The sequence below is a fragment of the Mesitornis unicolor genome, unplaced genomic scaffold (genome assembly GCF_000695765.1).
Source record: "Mesitornis unicolor isolate BGI_N332 unplaced genomic scaffold, ASM69576v1 scaffold24948, whole genome shotgun sequence".
NCBI lineage: Eukaryota > Metazoa > Chordata > Aves > Mesitornithiformes > Mesitornithidae > Mesitornis > Mesitornis unicolor.
Genome location: NW_010202917.1, coordinates 55,031 through 76,783, shown reverse-complemented (window position 1 = coordinate 76,783; position 21,753 = coordinate 55,031). Strand labels below are relative to the sequence as shown.

The 21,753-nt window shown below is 41.1% G+C and overlaps 1 protein-coding gene across 2 annotated transcripts in view; it reads left to right on the top strand.

The window, feature by feature from the left end:
* The first annotated feature begins 4,176 nt into the window (after window positions 1-4,176).
* ELAVL1 (ELAV like RNA binding protein 1) overlaps window positions 4,177-21,753 on the top strand; it is a 27,233-nt gene continuing 9,656 nt past the window's right edge. For both annotated transcript variants that reach the window (XM_010190561.1, XM_010190558.1), the window contains exons 1-3: window positions 4,177-4,364; window positions 18,490-18,593; window positions 19,402-19,555. In XM_010190561.1, the coding sequence (XP_010188863.1) occupies window positions 4,193-4,364; window positions 18,490-18,593; window positions 19,402-19,555 (430 nt within the window). In that variant the 5' untranslated portion in view covers window positions 4,177-4,192. The remainder of the gene's footprint in view (window positions 4,365-18,489; window positions 18,594-19,401; window positions 19,556-21,753) is intronic.

Sequence of the window (21,753 nt, the reverse complement as noted above, 5' to 3'; positions counted from 1 at the left end):
ACTCCTCTCCAAGCCTGTAGCATTGCACCGGGTTGTTTCATCCACACTGACCATTTTATGCAGCCTTTTCTTTTTGGAATTCTTTTCAGTGTGCAAAGGTTAACAGTTCTTCAGGGGTGGTTTTTATTCTTGCTGCTGTGAGAACTGTTCACCAGCAGCAGAGGAAGTGGTTTCCCACTCACTTCCAGGATGGCCAGAAAGTGTCGGTCCCGCAGTAGGTTGTGTAAGTGCTTGGTGAAAGATTAGGAAGAAAGGATCATCTTATCCATCAGCACTCTGTTCCTTTTCTCTGCCTTTATCACTTTGGCATGCTTTCTTCCAGGTATCCCGTGAAAATATTTGCCAGGCCTTTATGCAAGCGCTTCCTCTCATTTTTTTTTTCCCAATGTCTGAAGAAAAGCAGATGGCAGCTTCCTTCCCAGTTGTAATTGCTTCTGAATCACCAATGCCCTGGGCACTCCTTGTTTATCACAGGGAGATAGAGATGGGAAGTATTGCAGACAGTGAGATTAGAGGCAGTGGTAAAATGATTTAAAGTTGATAGCCACTTGCCAAACTCCTGTCAACTTTGCTTAATGCCAGATATCGGTCTGGTAACTTGCCAGTATGGTGTGCTGTGGAGTTTTCTGTGCTTGGTATCTCGCTGTGGTGCCTCCTTTTTAGGCAGCAGATATACCTTGTGGGATAAGGAAAACAGAGATTTTTTTTTTTTAAGGCTTTGGTTTTGGAAAGTGTTAAACTATATAGCAGCTTCTTAAACTTGGCAGAAGGACAATCTTAGCAGGAAGGATTTGCATCGTATCTTGGGAAAATTTGGTTAAAGTGAAGGAAATTTGAATTTGTCTTGTAATGCTGGAAAAGTCTCAATGTTTCTTTCTTTGCTTACTGAATGCTCTAGTCGTACTGTATAACTTCCGTACTCATCAACATATTAGAGTGTTGTGCTTGTAGTGCTTGAATTTTATACAGGACAAAGGCAAGCAGAGTCACTTTTGGTTCAAATGATTTTGAAAACTTAAGTCATCAGCTTTTAAAGCTCAGTATTTGTTGAAGAAAGAAGTTTCAGCTGCCTGTCATTCAGCAGAACAGGAAACTTCTGAGATTGTGCTTAGACAGTTGTGACTGTGTGTTTAATGACAGAATTTCACAGTACAACTGGGAGAACCTGGCAGCTTAAAAACATCCGATGAGGGGAGCCTTTTCCCCTGCTTCTAGCTTTGCGGTTTTTCCTCTTGCTCCCCTGTCCTCTGGCATTGGCCCTGGTGCAGGGAAGGCAGATTAAAACTGCTGACACAGCAAGAAGTGCTTTCCTCCTGGTGCAGTTTTCCATTGCTTTCATGGTACAAATTGGTGGGCAGAAGGGTGCTGGGGCTTGCTTGTGTTAACACTGGAAACACAAATGGAGGTTGAAGGCTAAGCTGTGAGTGAGGGGGAACAAGATGATCTCTCTTCCTATAAGCCGCCAGCTGCTAAGGCTTCAACACGTATTAAAAACAGAGTTCAGTTTAAATCTATACTGTGTTAATTCTCAAGTTAACCTAATTCTAATAATGGTTTACTCTAAAATGGTGTGCTCTGTTACCGCCACTTAAAAAATTCTGCCCTTCACAAGAAGAAAGTATGAAATAAATGCCAGACATGACTTAACAGTAGCCACTGGTAAAGGAACTGAAAGTCCCTTCCTGCAGGCAGCATTCCCTTTGTAGACTTAGGATTTCTAGTTCCTGTTCCTGACTTTTTCCATCATTCAACTTCTAGTTGTCAGTAGCGGTGCAGTCTCTGGAAAGGTTCATCCTTTGGTTGGTCCTGATGCACAAGGTGGGACTGCATGGAGGGCAGTGGTGGCTGTAGTTTCACAGAATCACAGAATACTAGGAGTTGGAAGGGACCTTGAAATACCACCTAGTCGACCCCTGCCAGAGCACGATCACCAGACCAGGTCACACAGAAAGGCGTCCAGGCGGGTTTTGAATGTCTCCAGAGGAGACTCCACAACCTCTCTGGGCAGCCTGTTCAGTGCTCTGTCAAAAGCACTGGACATCTGTAAGCTGATGCTACATAGTTGTCTTGTGGTGGCAATGGTTGTAACTCAAACTCAATTTTTTACTTCTCCAAATATGCCTTGTGAAACATATGTGGTCATGTGAATGCTTCTGACCCATCTTAATGCAAAAATAAACTGGCACATGTAGCCAGCATTAACTCCACGGTACTGTAAGGCTTGCTGGCTTGCTCTGCACTGAGATGAGCTGGAATTCTTGAATCCTCTGAACACCTGGCCTGATGTTTTACTGTTGGCTGAGAAGCAATATCTGAAACTGTTCTAATTCAGCTCAGGTTGATTATCGCCTCAGGCAAGATTAGCACTGTGCCAGGGATACCTGCTTCAGATAACATGCTTGACTCTCAAGCAAACTGCAGCTGGAGGAATTTGAATAGTTGCTTATGTGCGGCACCTTATGTTGCTCTTTCGGTCAAATGAGTGTATTGGCCAAAAGTTATGTTAAAGTGAACACAAAGTTCATCTTTGAGTCTGTGGTAATGAATTCTGTGGTGGCTCTGAGAGATTCAGTGAGAAGAGATTTCATGTTGAACTTGGAAGGTTTATGCTGAATGTTCAGGAGGGAGTTAGAGTTGCAAGTCTGCTTCCTGCTAAGTTTCTAGTGCTTAAATTTTTCATTAGGCTGATCTCTTGCACCGAGTGAAGCATTCATTTACCTTTATTCTGGAAATACTGTGGTGTGAATCTGCATTTATAGAGTTGGTAAACTGCATATATTGAGAACAGATTATTTAGCGAAGCAGATACTGCTGATTTAGCTGTATGCAAACTTCTGATGGTATTGCTGTAGTGAGAACTCTGGATTAGAGAAAAAAACTCCATCCTCTCAGATTAGCTTTAATGTCTCTGAAAACTAAAAAGTCTTATACCCCTTACTGGTGGAGTCTGAATTGAGAACACATTCATATTCAAATATTATAGCAACCTTGTGGTGTAAATTGACATGCCTGCATGCTGCTAATAGGCTGAAGTGTTTATTTAGATTCTGTGACAAAATGCACGAGTTGTGATGAGGAGGAGCGCTAAAGTGAGCATCAGGAGGCCGTGTATTCCCTTCAGGTTTTTAGCAGCTTTTCTGTTAATTCTGTGTGCTTCGCAGCTGTTTCTAAGAGCTGTTAAACAAAACTGTTGTTTTGGAGCTGGAGATGCTTAGCTCTTGGACTAAGGAGATGAGCAAATCTGCAGCAGACTTGAAAACCGGAGCCTGGAACCATACAAGAAATTGGCTTCCTGGTGGTGGTGTTTTCCAGAAAGAACTCGCCTAGGCCTCTTAAGTCTGCTAGACTTTACTGTTCTTCTGTTGCAGGAACATGGTTTAGGTATCCTGAATTTGAAAATGTCAAAGTAGTTGTAAAAGCACTTTAAAATCTGCTATTCTGGCAGCCCATGAAGGAAGAGCAGCTTGGATGTGTTGTGGGTTTGAGTTGCAGATGTCCTCTGCATCTGAAACATCAGGATTCAGTCTCTGCTGCTAGCTGGCTAAGGCAGAGGGTATCTTCATGTGCTGGGATTTCTGGATGTTTTTTCAAGGCTTTCGTTAAAAAAGTGCAAAAATAGTGATTCTATCAAATACTCGATGTGCACCGAAGTTAGCGTTGTACTACAGATTCATTTGGTTCATGTATGCAATTAAGAACTTAAACAAAGACTGCTAACACTAACAGGGCCTTAGATGCAGGATAAGCAATGTGTAAAGGAGAAAACATTTAGAAAATAAATAGTCCCCAGTTGAAATACTGAACTGTGTCTGGGAGATCTGGCTGGTGCTCCTCTCTGTCTTTGAAGAGTTCTGGCCATAAGGTTGGAATTAAGGTTGAGGGGGCAGTTTGGAACCTGGCTTGGCAAGTGCTTGGACATGGGGAACCTGATTTTTAACTTGGCAGTTGTGAATACTTTGGTGTTTACAGGAATGTGTACAAAATCTGTCTTGATGCTTTTTATGAATGTAAAAAAACCCCAAACCTTAAGAGCTCTTTAACGGTACAGAGTTTTGTAAAATGCCATGCCTGTTACTTTGAAAGATTGAATTGTTCTGAATTTTTTAACAAATAGGATTTTGTTTTGTGAGTGGAAAATATGTAAAGTTCTAGAACTTACTTGGGATTTTTCTCTTTGCAGATATAATATAAAATGTCTAATGGTTATGAAGATCACATGGCTGAAGATTGCAGGGATGATATTGGTAGAACAAATTTAATTGTGAACTACCTCCCTCAGAACATGACGCAAGATGAGTTACGGAGTCTATTTAGCAGTATTGGTGAAGTTGAATCTGCAAAACTTATTCGGGACAAAGTTGCAGGTATAATCTAGTATATAAGAAATTTTTACTTTGTGGTAAACTGCTGAAGCAAATACTTAATTGAATGCAATTTAATGTAGAAATATTAAATATTTGTCTATGTGTAATCAAGCTGTTGACAAGTATGCATGTAACTGTGGTAATGCTAAGACTAGGTAATGAGTATTAGGAAGACAGAATACTTAAGGCTAAATTACTTACTATTTTGTATATGGTTAAGAACTCCAAGAAGTACGGTTCCTAAATTTGAGTATCAGTAGACATGTCTAAAACTAGTTTGCATTTGGTCCCCAGCTTATCTATTCTTCCTTCATTATGAGCATTTTTGACTCTACCAGACCTCCAGGTATGCAAGCAAACCTTTTGATCTGGTTTTGATCAGTAAAATAAAAGTGTGGAATGCATCTGCAATGGTTGTAGGCCTTATCGCTCTTCAGGAATTTAACTTGTACGTTCTTTAAATAGGATTGTTAGTAGTAGCTTAAAAAAATGAGAGGAATGAATTGTTCAGATTTGTGAAACTTAATAATTCCTTGAAAACAAACTGGTAGAGCAGCTGGTTGCATAAGCCATATCTATTTAGTTGCAGGAGGTTTTTATCTGCTTTGTGAAGATGTTTTAATCCTTGAACTCTTAACTCTTTACAAATTCTGGTTATTCTTGTTCAGAATTCATGGAATCCTGGGTTTAGTAGGAAAGCATAGTGGTTTCTGAAAATAAAAGTAATTGTGCTTTTAACTGTGTGTGCTTGTTTGTTCTCAGCCTGCAGACACTGCCTTGTGGAATTTTCTGTTGCACATGCTCAGTTTGTATTGCAGAATCCAGCAATACTGACTTAGATCATTGTCTAATCCATAACGAAACAGGTCTGAAACTGCTCCTCTCTCTGTAAAAACTGGATGAAAGCTGATGAAACACATGAGAATTCTCTGTGTGTTATCTTAACTGACTCTAGTGCTTTATTTTATAAGCTTGAGAACAGACAAGATAACTAAATAATTAAAAACTCCAGAAGTTACGTTCAGAATGGCTTCTCTCATTTCCATGTCTTTAGTTTTCCTAGTTTCTTTCAGATGAAGTTTCACATGATGGCCATCTATTTAAATCCGTACTTACGGAATGCATGTGTAAAATCATAATGAAATAATTACATAAAATACTGATTTTTTTTGAATATTTTGGTAGCTGAATATTCAGCCTAGGTGTTGCCGTACAGTTTGAGATGCTTAGAAGTAGAAGCTTGCTCTGGAGGCTACTTTTGCAAGGAAATAAGACCTCTTGCTTAATGATAGCAAGCCATTCATTAAATGTCACGGCTGATCCACACCTTAATGCTTCAAATAAGCACAAAATCGTCTACATGGGAGATAAGGATATTGTTGAATGGGAAGCAAGATACATCATTATGTGAAGTTTAAGAGTCTACTTCACGTTGCTCCCTGTAGTGTTGAATACTCTGGTAAAGTCTGGTTAACTTTGACAGAACTTGACAGTGCTGGGTAGCTTAAAATCCAAAACATAAACTTGTGTGCTTCAGGTTTCTCCTAACAACCATCTGAAGAATCAAGAGGTAAAATTCCCATTAGTGTTGCATGGAGTCCTCCAGTGTCTGTGGACAAAGTGCTTACTTTTCTTTAAAGTGATTGCGACTGTTTAATTCTGCCTCACTACGTTGGTCAGACTGCTTCATTTTCATTTTGTCGCTGCCTAAATTCTTGCAACACTGTTAGGAGCAACTCCTGGTCTTTTCCATGCTCACTGATAGTTTTGGAATATCAGCAGCTAAGAATTGGCTTCTTCAGGAACCTTCTAAAAGTACCACTTTTTCTTTCTTTTGCTTTTCTTTCTGCCCATACGTTTGCATTAAGATTTCTGTATTGTAAAACTCCACTCCAAGCAGATCTGATGTTTGGCTGCACCTCGGAAGAGCAGTCTTGTTGACAGAGTTTTGGTTTTTTTGTGCCACCACTGTGTGTTTTTCTGACCCCGTGGCAAACCAGCAGGAAACGAGAGCTGCAGAAAAACGTGTTTAGATCCCTGGTTTCTGTGGGGTCAGAGAAGTCGTAATACTGGCATGTAAGGTGTGGTGGGGTTGAGTGGCCTGGACAGGAAGGAGTAACTTCTCCATTTGTTGGATTTAGACTTTTTAGGTCAGTTTAGTTCTTAACAGTGAAATAAATCACAGTTTTGGTGCCTCCATGACATTCTATTACATCAAAGCATTTTTGTCTTTGAAGTTGTCTTTATTGACTGTATGTGCAGACTTAAAATTGGTGTGTTAGATAATGCTTATTTTTCATAAAACAGTGACTGATATGTATAATTTTTCTCAGTTAATTCTCTATTAAACAAACATGTAGGGCAGACAATGTCTTCTGCCTGGAATGCAGTTTTTAATGACTTATTGAACTATTGAGCTTTCTGGAGACTAATGACTTTGATTCAAGAATGGATTTGAAAGCCAAAGTTATGTTTGATCAAATTATGTGTGTTGCTGGGTTTTGTTTGAAATGCAGCATAAAACTGAATAATCTTATGTTCCATGTATTAGATTGTGTTTATAAAATTTAGAGAGAGGCTTTGAAATCACTAGACTACTTACCCTTTATTTTGTTACTGATGAATGCTGTAGGAAGTTGAAAGTAGCAGCAAACCCTGGTGTCGATTTACATCCTTTACTATGAATTTTCTGCTTTGGAGCCACTGCCTCCTACCACAGGTGGCTCAACAGAAGAAATAAACCCTGTACCATATTTTGTGTTGGAGGTGCTTGACTTAGCTGGGACATCCAGATCCTGGGGTCTGGGTTTCCAGCCAATCTGCTGTGCCTGACTCCTCTTACAGGTGAACATTTTTAAAGCATTCCCCTCCTTCAGTATCTCTTAATGCAGAAATCCTGATTTCTTGCTGAATTCCTTGTCGCACAGATGAGGGTGGATTATTGTTGTCAGGATGTCTGTGCACAGTGTGGACACTTCTAATCAATAGCTGTAAATTTTTTGAGAGAATCTGGTTGTCTTTAGTTTGTAGTTCATGCAGGTGTGCACAGACTTTTAGTCCATCTGGACTGAATGCTAAAGCTGAAAGTTAGTCTGCTGTGAGTGTAAGTTGTATTTTGTGTCTGTCTTCCCCTTACCCTGTTGAAACATTGGTACTTTCAAACCTGACTGCCCTAAAGAGGATGGGTTAACCTCTTCTCATGTGTTTAGGGTCTTAGACCTGAGATCTGTTTATTGCTCGTGGCACCTGTAGTCCTGATCTGAGTACGTGGTGATGAGTTTGCTGTGTAGAAGTGTTCTGTCTGATGGCAGTTGATTTGCTTAGGGAGGCATCCAACTGCCTGAGGGTTCTTGTTCCCTCCCTCACACCTTCTGTACTGCTTGAGCAGGGAATAAGGTATCTGTGATACTCATGACAAAATACTCATGACTTTCTACTCTAGGAAATCTAGGATGTGATCCTTCAGACTGTGCAAAAGGCTCTGTACCTGTCAGCTACCAAAATATGGCCATCTCTGTGCAGACACTGAAAGGAGACAGTGGACTTCACCTCCGCTGTCTGCATTTACTTATGTAAGTTTGAGCTCTGGAGCTCGCTAAGGTTGAACTCCTTAAGCTATCAGGGACACAAGTGTTCCTCTGCTGTTGCTGAAAAATGTGGAGCAGGGTGGACATTTTGGGGTGATTTTATTATATGCAGAAATCTGGGATCCATCTCAAAAAGTACTGTCGTTGTGGATGACTTGCACCGCAAATGTTGCTTACAAGACCAGAAACAAATAGCTGCTAGGTAGTTGGATTTCTTCAGGAAATGATCTGCATCTTCGCCTTTTCCCTGTCTTTTCCTTTTTGTGATGTCTTCTTGGGAAGACTTTCATCGAAATAATGCAGCTGAAAAAGAAGTGAATGGCTGTGTCCTTGTGAGCTTTTAAAGCAAAAAAGGAAAGAAGTTTTTATTGCACCACTTCCAGGTGCTGAAAGGTGATAAGTAGCTCTCCAGCTCATGTGGCATTGCAACTTCCTATTCATTTCACTACTGCAGTGAACTCCAGTCTGGAAACAGAACTCTTAAGTGTTCTTGTCTTGTGGAAAATATTTCAGTATTCTCTTTGGCTGAAATGGTTTCCTTTTGCATGGAAAATAACCGTGAAATTGCTTATGTAGTTTTGCTGTTAACTGTGAAATCGGAATGCATCATTACCTCTGGATTTTTTTTCTAGCTTTTTAATCACATTTGGTGGTATGCAGTTTCTTCAAATGTGCATTCAAGAATGCCTGGCAACGTCAGTTAACTTAATGAAAAGTGCAAATGGTTTACAGGCAAATTGACCAAATACTGAAAGTGTTAACACGGTTGTAGCTTTGCCAGCTTCACTTAATTTCCTTTATCATAAGGTTGGCTACGTAAACTACCTCAGAGGTAATGACTGAGTGCTGGTGAGTGTATGGGAATACACTTAATTGAAAGGCTGCTTGGGTTCTTTCAGTGGGTTCAGAGCATGGCCAGCAGAAGCAACAGCTGGTGCAGCAGTTCCTGCTCTAAATCCTCTGGGAACATTTGGGAATTTCAGCAGACTTCTGGGAACACTTTGAGGAGCTGGAGTGCTTGCTGCTGCCAGGAGAGAATAGCTACAGGAGGCCTTGACTTCTAGCAAGGAGCTCTGAGCTCTTGTCTCATGGACTTGATCACTTAGAGCTTTTGTTCCAGTTGATCCCCGGTTAGGGAACTGCTCTTTAACCGTTGCTTAGGACAGGCCTATGTAACAGTCTAACCAAGTGCATATCTCCCAGAACACTGAACAGGCATAGCGGTGCAGGGAGGACCGTGGACTGTGTTGCCATCAGCCTGTAGGCACTTGGGAGTGGTGATGACATACTGCACAGTCTCCAGCCGTAATTGCAGCAGCTGTCCCTATAACATCGGAGGCCTTGACCGAAAAAGAGGGTGCAGCTTTGCAGGTCTTGGGCTGCAGGGAGTGCCTGGGGCCTCTTGCTTAGGCTGGGTGGAGAGAGATGTGTTTTTATCGCTGCAGGGGGTGTGCACTACTGGAGGACCCATGTCAGCGAGTGAAGGACCTGTGGTTGGGTTGAAAACCAATTTCTGAGGTTGGTGATCAGCAGCACAAAGTCCAGCTGAAGGCCTGTCAGTAGTGAAGTATCCAAAGGTTTGATATTGGGGCCAATTCTGTTGAAAAAGTTTTGTTAATGCCCTGGATGATGGCACAGGCTGCACCCTCAGCCTGTTTGCAGCTGATACCAAACAGGGAGGAGTGGCTGGTACGCTGGGTGGTTGTGCTGCTGTTCAGGGGGATCTCAGCAGCATTTTCTGAAAGCTTTAGAGCAGGGCTGGCATAACAGAGGATGACTTCCTACTGTTTTAAGGGTTGTGGGTATCCTTTTACTCTATCTGGAGACATTGAGAGGGTTAGATATGTTAATATCCCTCCTTAGAGTACATAGGCACATAAGGTCAGAAAGGCCAACACAGTTGTATTAGCCATTGCAGGAAGTACTCTGCTTTACAAAAGCTGACATCTTCACTTTGTTTGCCTTTCTTTTCCCTCACCAAGCCATAAAAATGAGCCATATAGCAAAATCTTCTATTGTACTCTAATAATTTCTCAACATGTTTTCAGTGGGAGTTATTGTTCCACATCTTCTCAGAATACTTTCATTCTCTTCTGACAGAGAAGCAGTATGTTTCTGCAGAATAACAGTTTAGTTCAGCTCATGATCGTGTTGACTCTGAACTCTTGTTGAGGTTTTGCATTATAATGTTTGCAGCTGAAAAAGTGTCATTATTTGAAAGCTGAAATGTCTCCTAAGAAAATGGGGAGAGTGGATTTTTCAGACGTCTGTCTTGGATACTCCGGTTTCTGTTCCAACCTCAGATTAATAAAATCTGTCCTGAAGTTTAAAAAAATGAGATCTTAGAGTAAGTGAGCAAGGCATTTTCCTCCCAAAGACTTCCTCAAAAGATCAGCCTGGGGTATTAATGCATAATTGTGGGCCTGGTATTTTCTGTGTTCACTTTACAAATCCTTTTCACTTCACAGCATCTAGGATGCTGGCAGCTCATCTGGAAAAGAGCCCTGGAGCAACTTAAATTAAATCTCAATAGGAAGATGTTGTGGAAATGAGAGAGAGGAAAAAATATAGAGAGAACATACAGAAATGCTAGGTATGCAGAAGGGCTTCATTACGTTAAATGAATTACTGAAAATAGTAAGCCTTTTGTTTTCAGGACTTAAAGTTATCACTCTCACTGCATGTGGTCGAATGTTTTACATATTGTGAAGGCAGTGAAAGCTGTCTCTTTGAGCCAGAGTAAAGAACAGACTTATGTCAAGTTAGCTTTGTAGCTTTTGTTGTTTGTTTTTTTTTCTGAAGAAGTGTCTGAATTGCTTGTAGTCATCTTTGTTTCAAGGCAAATGCCATTTATTTTGCAAATGGTGGAGAGGCCACTTTATTTGTAATTCATAATATTTTCCTGAGTTGTTTGAAGGTCAGGCTTTCCAAACCTGTTAAATGCAATTTTACCCTTAAACTTCCATAAATGAGACTATTCATCATTTGGCCTCAGACCAGAAAGTGGCTTGTGTCCTGGTTTATAAAGCCTGGTGAAGCAGTGGGGACACATTCTGTATTTGAACATTGTTACCAGTAAAACTAGAGATAATTTTCTTTGTTTCCTTTCTAGTTCCTTTCTCTTGCAATCAAAAGTCTTTTCACTAAGACATAAGGGTTTTGAGTCTTAAACAGAAGCAGGAATTGGCTTGGGTAGTGATCTGCGTTAGTTGTAGAAACTGTAATAAAGCTGCAGTCAGTTACTGTGGAAGAAAGGTGCTGAGCTGTTGCATTGATCATAGTGGTATTTAAAGGACAAACATTATGGAAATGCTTCAGTGTAAATGTGAAGTTTTGGTTTTGTACTCCAAAGGGTATGCAGAAAGTGTAAGTGGAGCACAGTGCAGTGGTTCCTGGTGTGTTACTGGGTTAGGCTCAAGGGCAGACTGTCCAGCGTGGCTGAGCTTTGTCCCCAGCCCCACACAAGTGTGATTCTGTGGGATTTCTGCAGTGCCCTCTGGCTGTTTGCATGACTACTGATAGTTTTGGACAGCTTTTGTGACTAGACTGGAGATGAAGCAGAACTGTAAAAAGAAACTCAGAATGATTACTTTGTAACTTCAGGAAGTTATTCAGGAAAAAAAAATACTTGCTTCCATTTTCCAAAATCTGTATAAAAGACTGTATAATATTTTTTGGGGGCAGAGTGCAAGTGATTTTTTTAAGATTAATGTGCTACTTTGGTACTTGTCCTAAAACTACTGTACTTAGTCCCGTCTGGAGCAGCATGTTTTCTATTTTCCTGGGATTTACTGTGGTCACCGTGGTACACATGTTAAAGAGCGGGTGTGCTCCAGAGCAGCAAAGCAATTTCTCAGTGTCCCTGCTGGAGCCAGGAGTGAGGCCATTGCTGAGGTGTGGAGGGCTGGGGGTGTGGGGACTGGATCAGGATAAGAGTTTTGATTGATGCTATGGGTTTTAGCATCAGATCTGTGTGTTTTCAGGGTAGCTGGGAACCATCATCTATACCTTTAGTGAAGGACTGAGTGGAGAGGCTGTTTCCTATATTTTCAAAAATACACTGTGAGCTATGTGGTAGACTAGTAATAAATAGAATCACTTCTGTGTTGTGATGGTAGGGTTTGAGCAACGCAGACTTCTAATGGAAAATCATGCCCTTCTACTGTTAGTTTTGAAGATCAGTTATTAAATTCTTGAGATGTTTGTTCACATTCAAATATGTGTTTTGACAGAAATCCTTTTTTTTAAGACATGTTGTAGTATGAAAACAAATAGCAACAGCTTATCTTCAGAGTCAATCCAAGCAATGCATGTAGAGCTTGTCAGGTTTTGGAGTTGGCATTTAGAATATTATCGTGAAAAAGTGGTTAAAACTTATGATATGGAGCAGATTTAACATTGGGCTGAAGGACACGAGGAGGAGTTAGAAACCGGCATCATCTCCTGAGACCAGTGGATGAAAAAATGACAGAAGAAAACTAGTGGAACCCTTCAGAAATGAGTTTTCACTCAATTAAAAATAGACTATGAGAGTGGGTGCTTCTGAGAATGTGTGACAACTAGTCCATGAAAATTGGCAGTCTGTGTTCCTGGCTGTGAAGCAGTTCTGGTAATTCCAGGTTTTGGTTTAAGGACTACACTAGAAATAAACTCAAAATTTTAAAATGGCTCCGTGAATGGGAGAAAATACTGTGAGGGAGAAGAAAAGCTCTACTTGTGTCTGCAACGCAGGATGCTGCTAACCTGCTCTGTCATGGTGCACTGCTGGCTCATGCTCCCAGCCTGATGTTGCCAGGGTTTCTTCCCTCCCATGAGCAGGACTTTGCATTTGTCCTTGCTGCATTTTGTGAGTGCCTTGACCCATCCTTCCTGCGTGGCAGCCTGCCCTCCCATACATTGACAGGTTCCTCCCAACCTGGTGTCATCTTCAACCTTGGTAAGAGCTGTGAGAGACTGCAAGAGTTAGTGATGTCTCAAACATTGTGACAAGGCAGGTTCTGCTCAGCAATGAGAAGAAAACGGTTAAGTGCTGGAAGCAGAGGTGTCTGGGTCTGCCTATCTGAGGATGCACAATTCTCTGCTGCCATGCAAGACAACTTGCCATGTATAGCCAGAGGCCATGCAGAGTTAATTGTGAGAGGGGCTTCTGGCCATCCCCCACACAATGGCACCTGTGCAGTAGACTGGATAAAAGGCAGCAACTCAGGGAGCCACGTGTGTGCCTCGCATCGAAAGATCACCATGGCCGTCATTGTCATCAAGGAGGCATCATGGGATCCAGGGGTGGTGATGTCTTTCTTTATCTCTTTCCTATCACTCTTTTCTTTTCCTTCTCCTTACAAAAGGTTTCCTCTAAGAACCCACATCGCCAACTGCTTCCACCTCTTCCAGTTTCCATGACCATTCAAATTCAAAGATCATAGAGAGCAGTTTTGGCAAGCACAGAAGCCTCATGTCTCAGCACCCTTAGGAAGAGCCCATCTCATCCCATGGACTTGTATGGTTCAGGACCAAGCAGTCCCTGACGTGATCTTCACCCTCTGGTCCTTGTCCCTGAACTCCTTCCTGAGTGCAGAGGCCCGTTAGGCTTTGATGAAGAGTGAGGCAAAGAAGGCGTCATGTACCACTCGCATGAAACCACAGCAGCTGTCCCATATTTTCCTTGTTCAGCCTTGTGCTGCTGAGACAGCCATAGCAGCTTTTCTTGTTACCCTTGACATTATTTTTTGTTTGCTTGCATTCCTTTCAAGTCTCAACTGCAGTTGAGCTCTGGCTTTCCTGAGACGGAGCAGACAGTGTTTCCAAATTCATCCTTTTGTAGGCTGTCGCTTCTTCCATCTCCTGTTCACTGCCTATGTGCATTGGAGCTCTGCCATGAGCTCCTGCGTAGCCATGCTGCTCTGCTGACACATCTGCTTGTTTTCCTGGGTGTTGGGATGTTGGGAGACAGAGGATGCTGTGTGCGTCGTGTTGGCTCGTCTCAGGGGTTAGAGAGTAACCTCTCAATCGCTTGCTCTGCCAATCCTACCTTGCTGCACTTCTGCGTTGGCATAACCTTTTTTTGGAAGTTTGATGCAAGGGTGCCTGCCTCAGGGTTGATGTGATTGTGTATCCCCAGCTACACAATAGCATAACAGTACTAAAGAAAGCCCACGCAAGGCACATCTGAGCGCTTTTAATCTGTTCTCGTGCTCTGAAACTACAGAGTCACCGCTTTGAATTCTGCTTTTTCAGCGCGTTGATGTCTGGTATTTGGACGTGGTACTTCTTGTTGCATTCATACATATTTAAGCTATCTGGTTATCAATCACAGCACATTTTTTAAAGCCAAACAAAAAAAACCAAACCCAACTCTATTTCCAAGGTGTCACATCCTCGCCTGAGTGGTATCTGGGGAGATCTGTTCCATCCAAAACACTATTTCCCAGATCAGAAAACAAATTCTAAATTAAAAGGCCTTCATTCTGAGGTGTTCTGATGTAACAGGAGCCAGGTTTAAATTTAGGTTTTCTTGAGAAGGACAGGAATGGGAGAATCTGTGTTAGCTGCTTTCAGAGGGGGCAGCTAGTCTGCATGGAAAGGGGAAATAAATGTGGGCTCTGGTCTCATACTGGACACCCCAGTGAAGCTGGAGGTGTTGGGCGGTAGTGGGAGGGGAATAAGAAAGAAGCTGGTGAGTGAAGCAGAGCGTCTCGGGGAGCTGGGAAAGGAAGCAAGGACATGGACAGAAAACCAAGTGATGTACAGAAAGAAACTGAGTGCCCTCTTTCATGAAAGGGCTTTTTATCATGAAAACAAAACTAGATTCTTTCTGTTGAAGGAGTATAGTAGTTTGCTTAAAACTAGGTTTTATGGTCACTTTGTCAATTATACATCCAGGTAAGGACCCACTTGTTTTGTTTTTTTTATCTTTGTCTCGACTAGATTTGTATTTGTTTTGCATTATGCAGACTTCTTAAAATTGTTTTTAAAGGTTTTTTTATTTACTATCCGCTAAAATAATCAAACTGTTACAGTACTGCCTTCTTTTGCATGATAAGTTTCTAGCAGGCTTTTAACATCATGATAAAGCAAATAACTTGTCTCCTTGCCTGACTTAAATGCTTAACAAAAATCATAATGCCGTGTAAATGCCAATTCCTTACATGTTCTCTGGTATGCCCGAAAAACAATTTATTTTGTCCTGTTTAGGAGGAGGAAATACAGAGTAAAATTGTGAAGCAGAGGGTGTTCCTGAAGAGTGATCTGTTGAGGGGACGGTGGAACATGCGTCTTGCAGTGACGGGGCTGTCGTGTGTTAAATATCTCAGCCTATTTAGAGATGAAAACCAGTAACTAAACGGCAGGAGATGGCTGAGGTTGATGGTATCAAGTGTCTAGAGCAAGAGAAGTTAATATATCAATTTTTTTTGTGTGGATTGAATTTTTAGCACCTAAGGACTGCAGTCATGGTACACTGATGTGATTTAGAGGTGGTAAGTACAGACTGAAAGGGAAGGTCTGTATTCTTGGTTTTTTGTAGAGAAAGATAAGTAATCGGCATTTTCTTATCTAGTGGCAAAAAGTTAACAGAAATATAACTTCTGGGTTTTGGTCCAAATTTGCAGTCAAATACCTGTGGTGAATATGAGAAAATCTGATAACTGATGTAATCCTGTCACTTCTCAGACCTTTCTTTTTTTCAATCTGTGTTTGTTTCTGTAAACTCCAGTACGTCCCTGCTCTCTCTTTTTTTCCCCAGAGAATTCAAACCCTTTGCGAAGGAATAGTCATTGAGCAACCTGTATAAAATTAGAAGTGGGAAAGATACAGAATTTTGCTCAGATGAAAACAGTAAAAAGGTCAAGGGTCACTGCTTGTGGGTACTTTGGGGAACAGACATGGGAAAAGGGTAAGCGAGTGTAAGCTCAGGGATGGTGTTTGCACAAGAACAAGCAGATAGGAAGAATGAAGACCTGAGTTTGGAGAAGGAGAGCGCTGGGAGAGGTCTGTAGGACATGCTTTCAATCGCAGTGCCTGGGACAAAAATCAAACTGCTTTGAATGGGAAGCGTGCTTACACCTGATGCTCTGCAGGAAAGCTGCTGGGTCATGGCTGCTTGCCTGCTGTGCTCTCTGGGAACTTGTGGCAAGAAAATAGGCAAGGATACTCACTTGCACTGGTTGCCCCTGATCTCCATGACTCTTGAGTACTAAAGATAGTTTAATAAATGTATATAGTGTGGACTCCTGCTCTTCTTCCCCTGGCAGCACATAGTGACCCCTTCCTAGCGCAGCATCCACCGAGGAAGAGGCAGCCCTGGCTGCCAGGGGTATGGGCTCGGAGGGGTCAGTCCTGTTGGAGTCTGTTTCCCTGGTGTTTAAGGGCCTATTTCTAAAAACTTTGTTAGCACCTGGTTCTCTTCAGTAGTTTGCTGGAATATTCATGCTTATGTGGCTTTCAGGAAGACTGAAAATACCTATAAAGCAGCTGGTGCTGGTGTGCTGTGTCTGTGAGGGGTATTGGAGAGGAGGAGGGGGAAAAGTCGTCTACTCTCAGCCTGATAGTTGTTCCCTCTTAAACTTACCTTTGTTTTCTTGGTCAGATTCTGGAGAAATAAGCCAGGGTCCAGCTAAACACTTTTTCTTAAAATTGTTAAGTTATTTGTTTTCATAATCAAGGGAAAATAATCTCTGTGGGTGATTGTGGACTACCCAGATTTGATCTAAATGATCGACTATATCTGACTAATAAAATAGAAAATGAATGTTGTAAAGAAATCTACAGAACCCATACTGTAGGTGCATGTAAGATGTGTCTGCAAAGTCCTGATGATTGTTATCTGTAGGCATTTGAAGGACAGAGGTGCAGAAGCTGATGTCTGAGATCTTGCTTTTATTGCATCTGTTTCCTCTGCAGAGTTAAATCAAAGAGTGATTTACCATTGCAATTGTGCAGAAGCATCTGGCATCATGGAAGTTTCATCTCTGGTACTGTGCACATTTTAGCACTGGATCCCTAAGAGAACAAGATCTTGTTTCTGTGCAGGGTTGAACACGAAGGGATCTAGCTTCTTTAAGAGCGTTGGCAGACAGTAAAAATTAACTGGGACTGTTTACATGAGGAGTGTGTTAGGAAACAGGCAATGACATTATTTGGGTTGAGATGAGTTACAGCTCTATTAGGTTTCACACCAAATGCTGAGGATGTGCCAAGGCCTTGTGCTGTTGCAGAGGCTCCTCAGTCAGTGGCATGTGTGCTGCTAGCGATGGCACTTTAGGGGTGTTGGGATCCTCCTTCTGTCCCTTCTGGCTTTTAGACGCGTAAGTCTCAACCCCTTCAGTAGAGTGGTGATCCTTTTTTCAGTACAGGGAGTTAATCTCCAGTTTCTCTGACATATTGTGCTATCATAATCACCGTTTGACTTTTTGCTTTGTTTTGGGGATGAGATGGGGTATATTTGGTGTCCTCAAATGTCTGGAAAGGGTAAGTAAACTTCCTTGCCAGCTCAGACTATTGTGGAGCCATGCTGTGTGATTAAAAAAGAAGAGAATTTCAGAAAATTTCAGAAGAGAATCCTCTACTGTAACAATTAGCTGTGTTCTCTGGCCTAACAACAGAGCTTAATAATGGCAACTCAAAAATAGTATGTTGTTAAACTAAAATAGCACATTCTCCTATGCATGTTTACAGTTTCCTTTAGAAAATCCCACAGATCTGGCTGAGACAAGGAGAAGTTCTCTGTAAAAGGTATCTTTTATTGAATGTGAGTTACTTTGTGGCACTGAGAATCTTGAAAGTGTTTTGGTTATTTTTAGGTCTACAGTGGCAAGAGCCTCTGATTGTTGGGAAATTGCAACCTGAAATGATCTTAGTCTGTAGCGTTATAATCGATAGTAGCATTTGTGGAGGTTGGAGATAGAAACAGAACAAATAAGTGTTTGAATAAATACCCTTTGCCTTAAATGTTTTAACAATAGTAAACTTACATAAAGTAACAGTACAGGAATTGTCTGCGTTAAAGAGAATTTTTCACTCCTTGGTTTCACCCCGTGTTTGGGAGACTTTCTGCTCATTCGCTGTATGAATGTATGAAAGATTGAAAACTTTTTTCCCCTCTTGTCTCCAGGTGTGAAGGTTGGAATCACTACCCAGAAATGAGTAGCTTGATGGTTTCTTGCCTAGCAGTTCATCCACTGATGCTTTCTGCTCTTTATCTACAAGAGTTTGTACTCATGATCTTTGTTAAATTCTTGCCTTTGTTCCACACCCATTCAGTTTACAAGACTGTTCAAAGTTGGTAATTTGGTCTTGAATTTCTTACTACTGGTAGATCATCTGCGGCTGTCTTTGAAGACAGAGGGATGTCCAAAGTGGCAAATAAAAGAGCTTGGAGTTACTTCATATGATATATACCAGCCTTGAGAAAGTCTTCAGCTTATTTAAATATTTGTTTATGTGGAGTTCATTTTTTCTCATTTGCATTTCCTTTTATTCTGATGGTGAAAATTTTCTTTTGTTAGGATTAATTTTTTTAAAAAAAATGTTCTTCCATGTAGGACACAGCTTAGGCTACGGCTTTGTGAACTACGTAACTGCAAAAGATGCTGAAAGAGCAATAAACACACTGAATGGCCTCAGACTTCAGTCAAAAACTATCAAGGTAGGATGTCTAGATTTTTTTTGTCTTCTATGAAAAAGGCTTTCTATTAAACTTCATTCTGGTGGTAAGGCTTGTGAGCTCTCCAACTGCCAGGGAGGAGCAGTGAAGTGAGCTGTTAGCCTCTCCAGTTTTATAACAGCTTTGTATTCAAAAGTTCCCTTTTTTCTTTCATTCTCACCATTTTTACAGTAGTAGTTGGGATCATTCCAAATTGTTGCCAGGCTTTTGGACTCATGTACATCTCAGATACTTGATGATCTCTGTTTTAAATCGTGTTTAATACACATGCACTCCTCTTCCAAAATAACAGCTGCTACTGTTTGTGTAGGAAATCACACCTGCTTAGGTGATGCTTGTAACTTTCGCTAGTAGCAGAAATTGGGATAGAAAACTGCACTTCAGCTGGTGAAATCTTTTTATGAGGCTTTAAAAAACATACTGACAGCACAAGTTTTTGGTGTGGTCTGTGGTTACTGACAGGTCCAGTGTTAGAAGTTAGAACTTCAGACAGGGATTTTTCAACGTAGCAGATACGTTTGTTAAGAGCATCGGTATTGGTCTACTGTTGTCCCTCTATAGCAGTGCCACTATATTCTTTATCTGCTGGATAAACACAATGAATGGAGTTATACAGGGACATGACTTTTTTCTTTTTCTTCTGGCAGTTTTCTCCGGCGTTCTCCCTGTTCCACTTTTTTGTAGTACAGTAAAAAATGCCTGCATTGTTTAAAGGGGAATAAATAAAAGTGACTCATTACCAAATAAATTCCTACTTATACCCTGAACATGTTTTTATTTCTTTTTAAAGGTTTCATATGCACGTCCAAGTTCTGAAGTTATCAAGGATGCTAATTTATATATTAGTGGACTACCAAGGTCAATGACACAAAAAGATGTAGAAGATATGTTTTCACGTTTTGGACGCATCATCAACTCACGTGTGCTTGTGGATCAAACTACAGGTGAGCTCTGTTGCATCAGCTTCATCAAACTGCACTGCAAAGCATGTGTGAAGTTTCTCAGAGACTGGTAATTCCTAAACTAAATTAGATTTCCACAAACTAACTCTGACACCTGGTGTCAACCACTGGTACAGTTTTAATGGGATACCCTTTTCCAGTGATTTTTTTTTTTACAACACAGAATGACTTACGCTGCCTCCTTTGCTAGCTTACAGTCCCAACCTCATGTCATATTTTATGCTCTTATTGCGAGTTTTACCAGGCTGAGCTGCTGATTTGCCAAATCTCTCTTGCCTAGGACACTTGTTACTGTAGTGCAGTGTGCTTCTGGGTGATGTTTGTAATCTGGAGTGCTAATGTTACCTTTACTTTACACAAATGCAACTGTTATCCACAGGTAACTTCCAGGCCGTAGTTTTATTAAAAAGTAAAACAATGTGTTCTGCCTTTTATACCAACCTAGTACTCACACACAGAGTTCTCTCATTTTAAAACATTTGAGGTGTCTTGCAGTCCTGTAGTTACTGCTAACCAAAACAATGAACTTAATACACTTAATACTACCCTCTGGAGTTTTCTTAATGTATTTTGATTATTAAACAATAAAGGAGGAATAAAATAAGAGGAGAAGTTGCTTAGTTAAGCACTCAGCTCAGGGGAGACTTAAGTTAAGGATTTCCTTTATGGTTTTAATTCTGACTCTGTTTTCACAGAGTTTTAATTTCTTACCTTATTATTTCAGACTGTATCAGTGAAGAGTATGGCTTATTCTTAGGTGTTCAGTGTTATTTCCAGTGGCCCATATGTCACGTATGAGTTTGGAGAGAGCTTTTACAAACACTTTTTCATTGATTATGCATGTGCTATACTAGAATAGAAGATGGTCTAATTCTGGCAGTTCCACAGTGAACACGTGTCTGGTGCCATGTACATTTACAGACAGAAGTACTGCGATTGAAATCTCTCCAGGAATAATAGAGTTTTCATTGTGTGTGCTGAGGCTAATTCAGTGTCAGCTCAGAATACACCACTTGCTTTCAGATGACCGTAATAATGTATTGTTTGAAGAATGTATTCTGTTCACATTATAAAATTTAATGTGTTCATAGCCTAGGTTTCTTTTTCCCTTCAAAAATGTAGCCATGCCTTGGCTTTAAAACCTGCATTTCATGTCTTGATCTAGTCCCAGTTAGGACAAATTTTAATTTAGGTTGTGCTCTAACTCTTGAGAATTAACCTGTTTAAAAATATGCTTTCTACAATGTTTGTAATTTTAAATGAACGCTATGATAGATCAAATGAGAAACACAAAGATGAACAGCATAGAACTGGAGAAAAAGTAGCAAAACATTGAGGCAACCCTTGCTGCCTTCTGGGCGATGCTGTGATGCTGATCTGTGCCTTTCCAGGGTGGGAAATGCTTCCTCCTGGCGCAGAAAGGCCGATCTCCCTGGCATTGGAGCATGTAGTGCCATCAGCAGTCATGCGACGAGCCGATCTGGTCCAGCCTCCTGTTTTGGAAGCAACCAGCAAGAAATAAAAAAAATAGACTAATTTCTTCACAGGCTGACCCCTTTCCAGGTCCTTCTGGAAACACCAGCTGCACAGTTGGTGCTGGCCATCTCCTGCCATTGTTCTGCAGTTATGTTGTTCAAAAAGTACAGCAATTTAAGAAATAGGCTTTCTCTGTGTGACTCCACATACTTAACAACATGCAGTAAACAAGAGGAGCTGTTATTTATGGAAGTTCTCCATAAATGTGCCCCAAATGAAATTAAACCTTTCCTAGCGACCATCCTATTGGTAGCTGTAGGGGTTGGATTCCCTTTCGCTTGCTTGCTGCATGCCCAGGATTCTGTCATGCTGCATTTGTGAAATATGGGAAATTATGTTCAGTTGTTACGAACAACTTTGTGATCTATGATAAACAACTTTTGAAACTGTCTTTGAAGATCGCCCCATGTCGCTTTTACAGTAGAGACAACATGAGTGTGTTTGATACAGCCCTTTCTGGAGCAGAGTTGGTAAAGTCCTGGGATAAGTCTGGCCATAATATCTGCTTTGGAATGAAGTTTAAACCAAATGTGCCCTTTTAGCTTCACTGTGATAAACAGTGTTTCCCACTATGGTCAAGTCACAGATGAGAAATGGGGATGAGGGGAAGAAGAGATCTTGTAAGGCACAACTTCTGCCTCAGT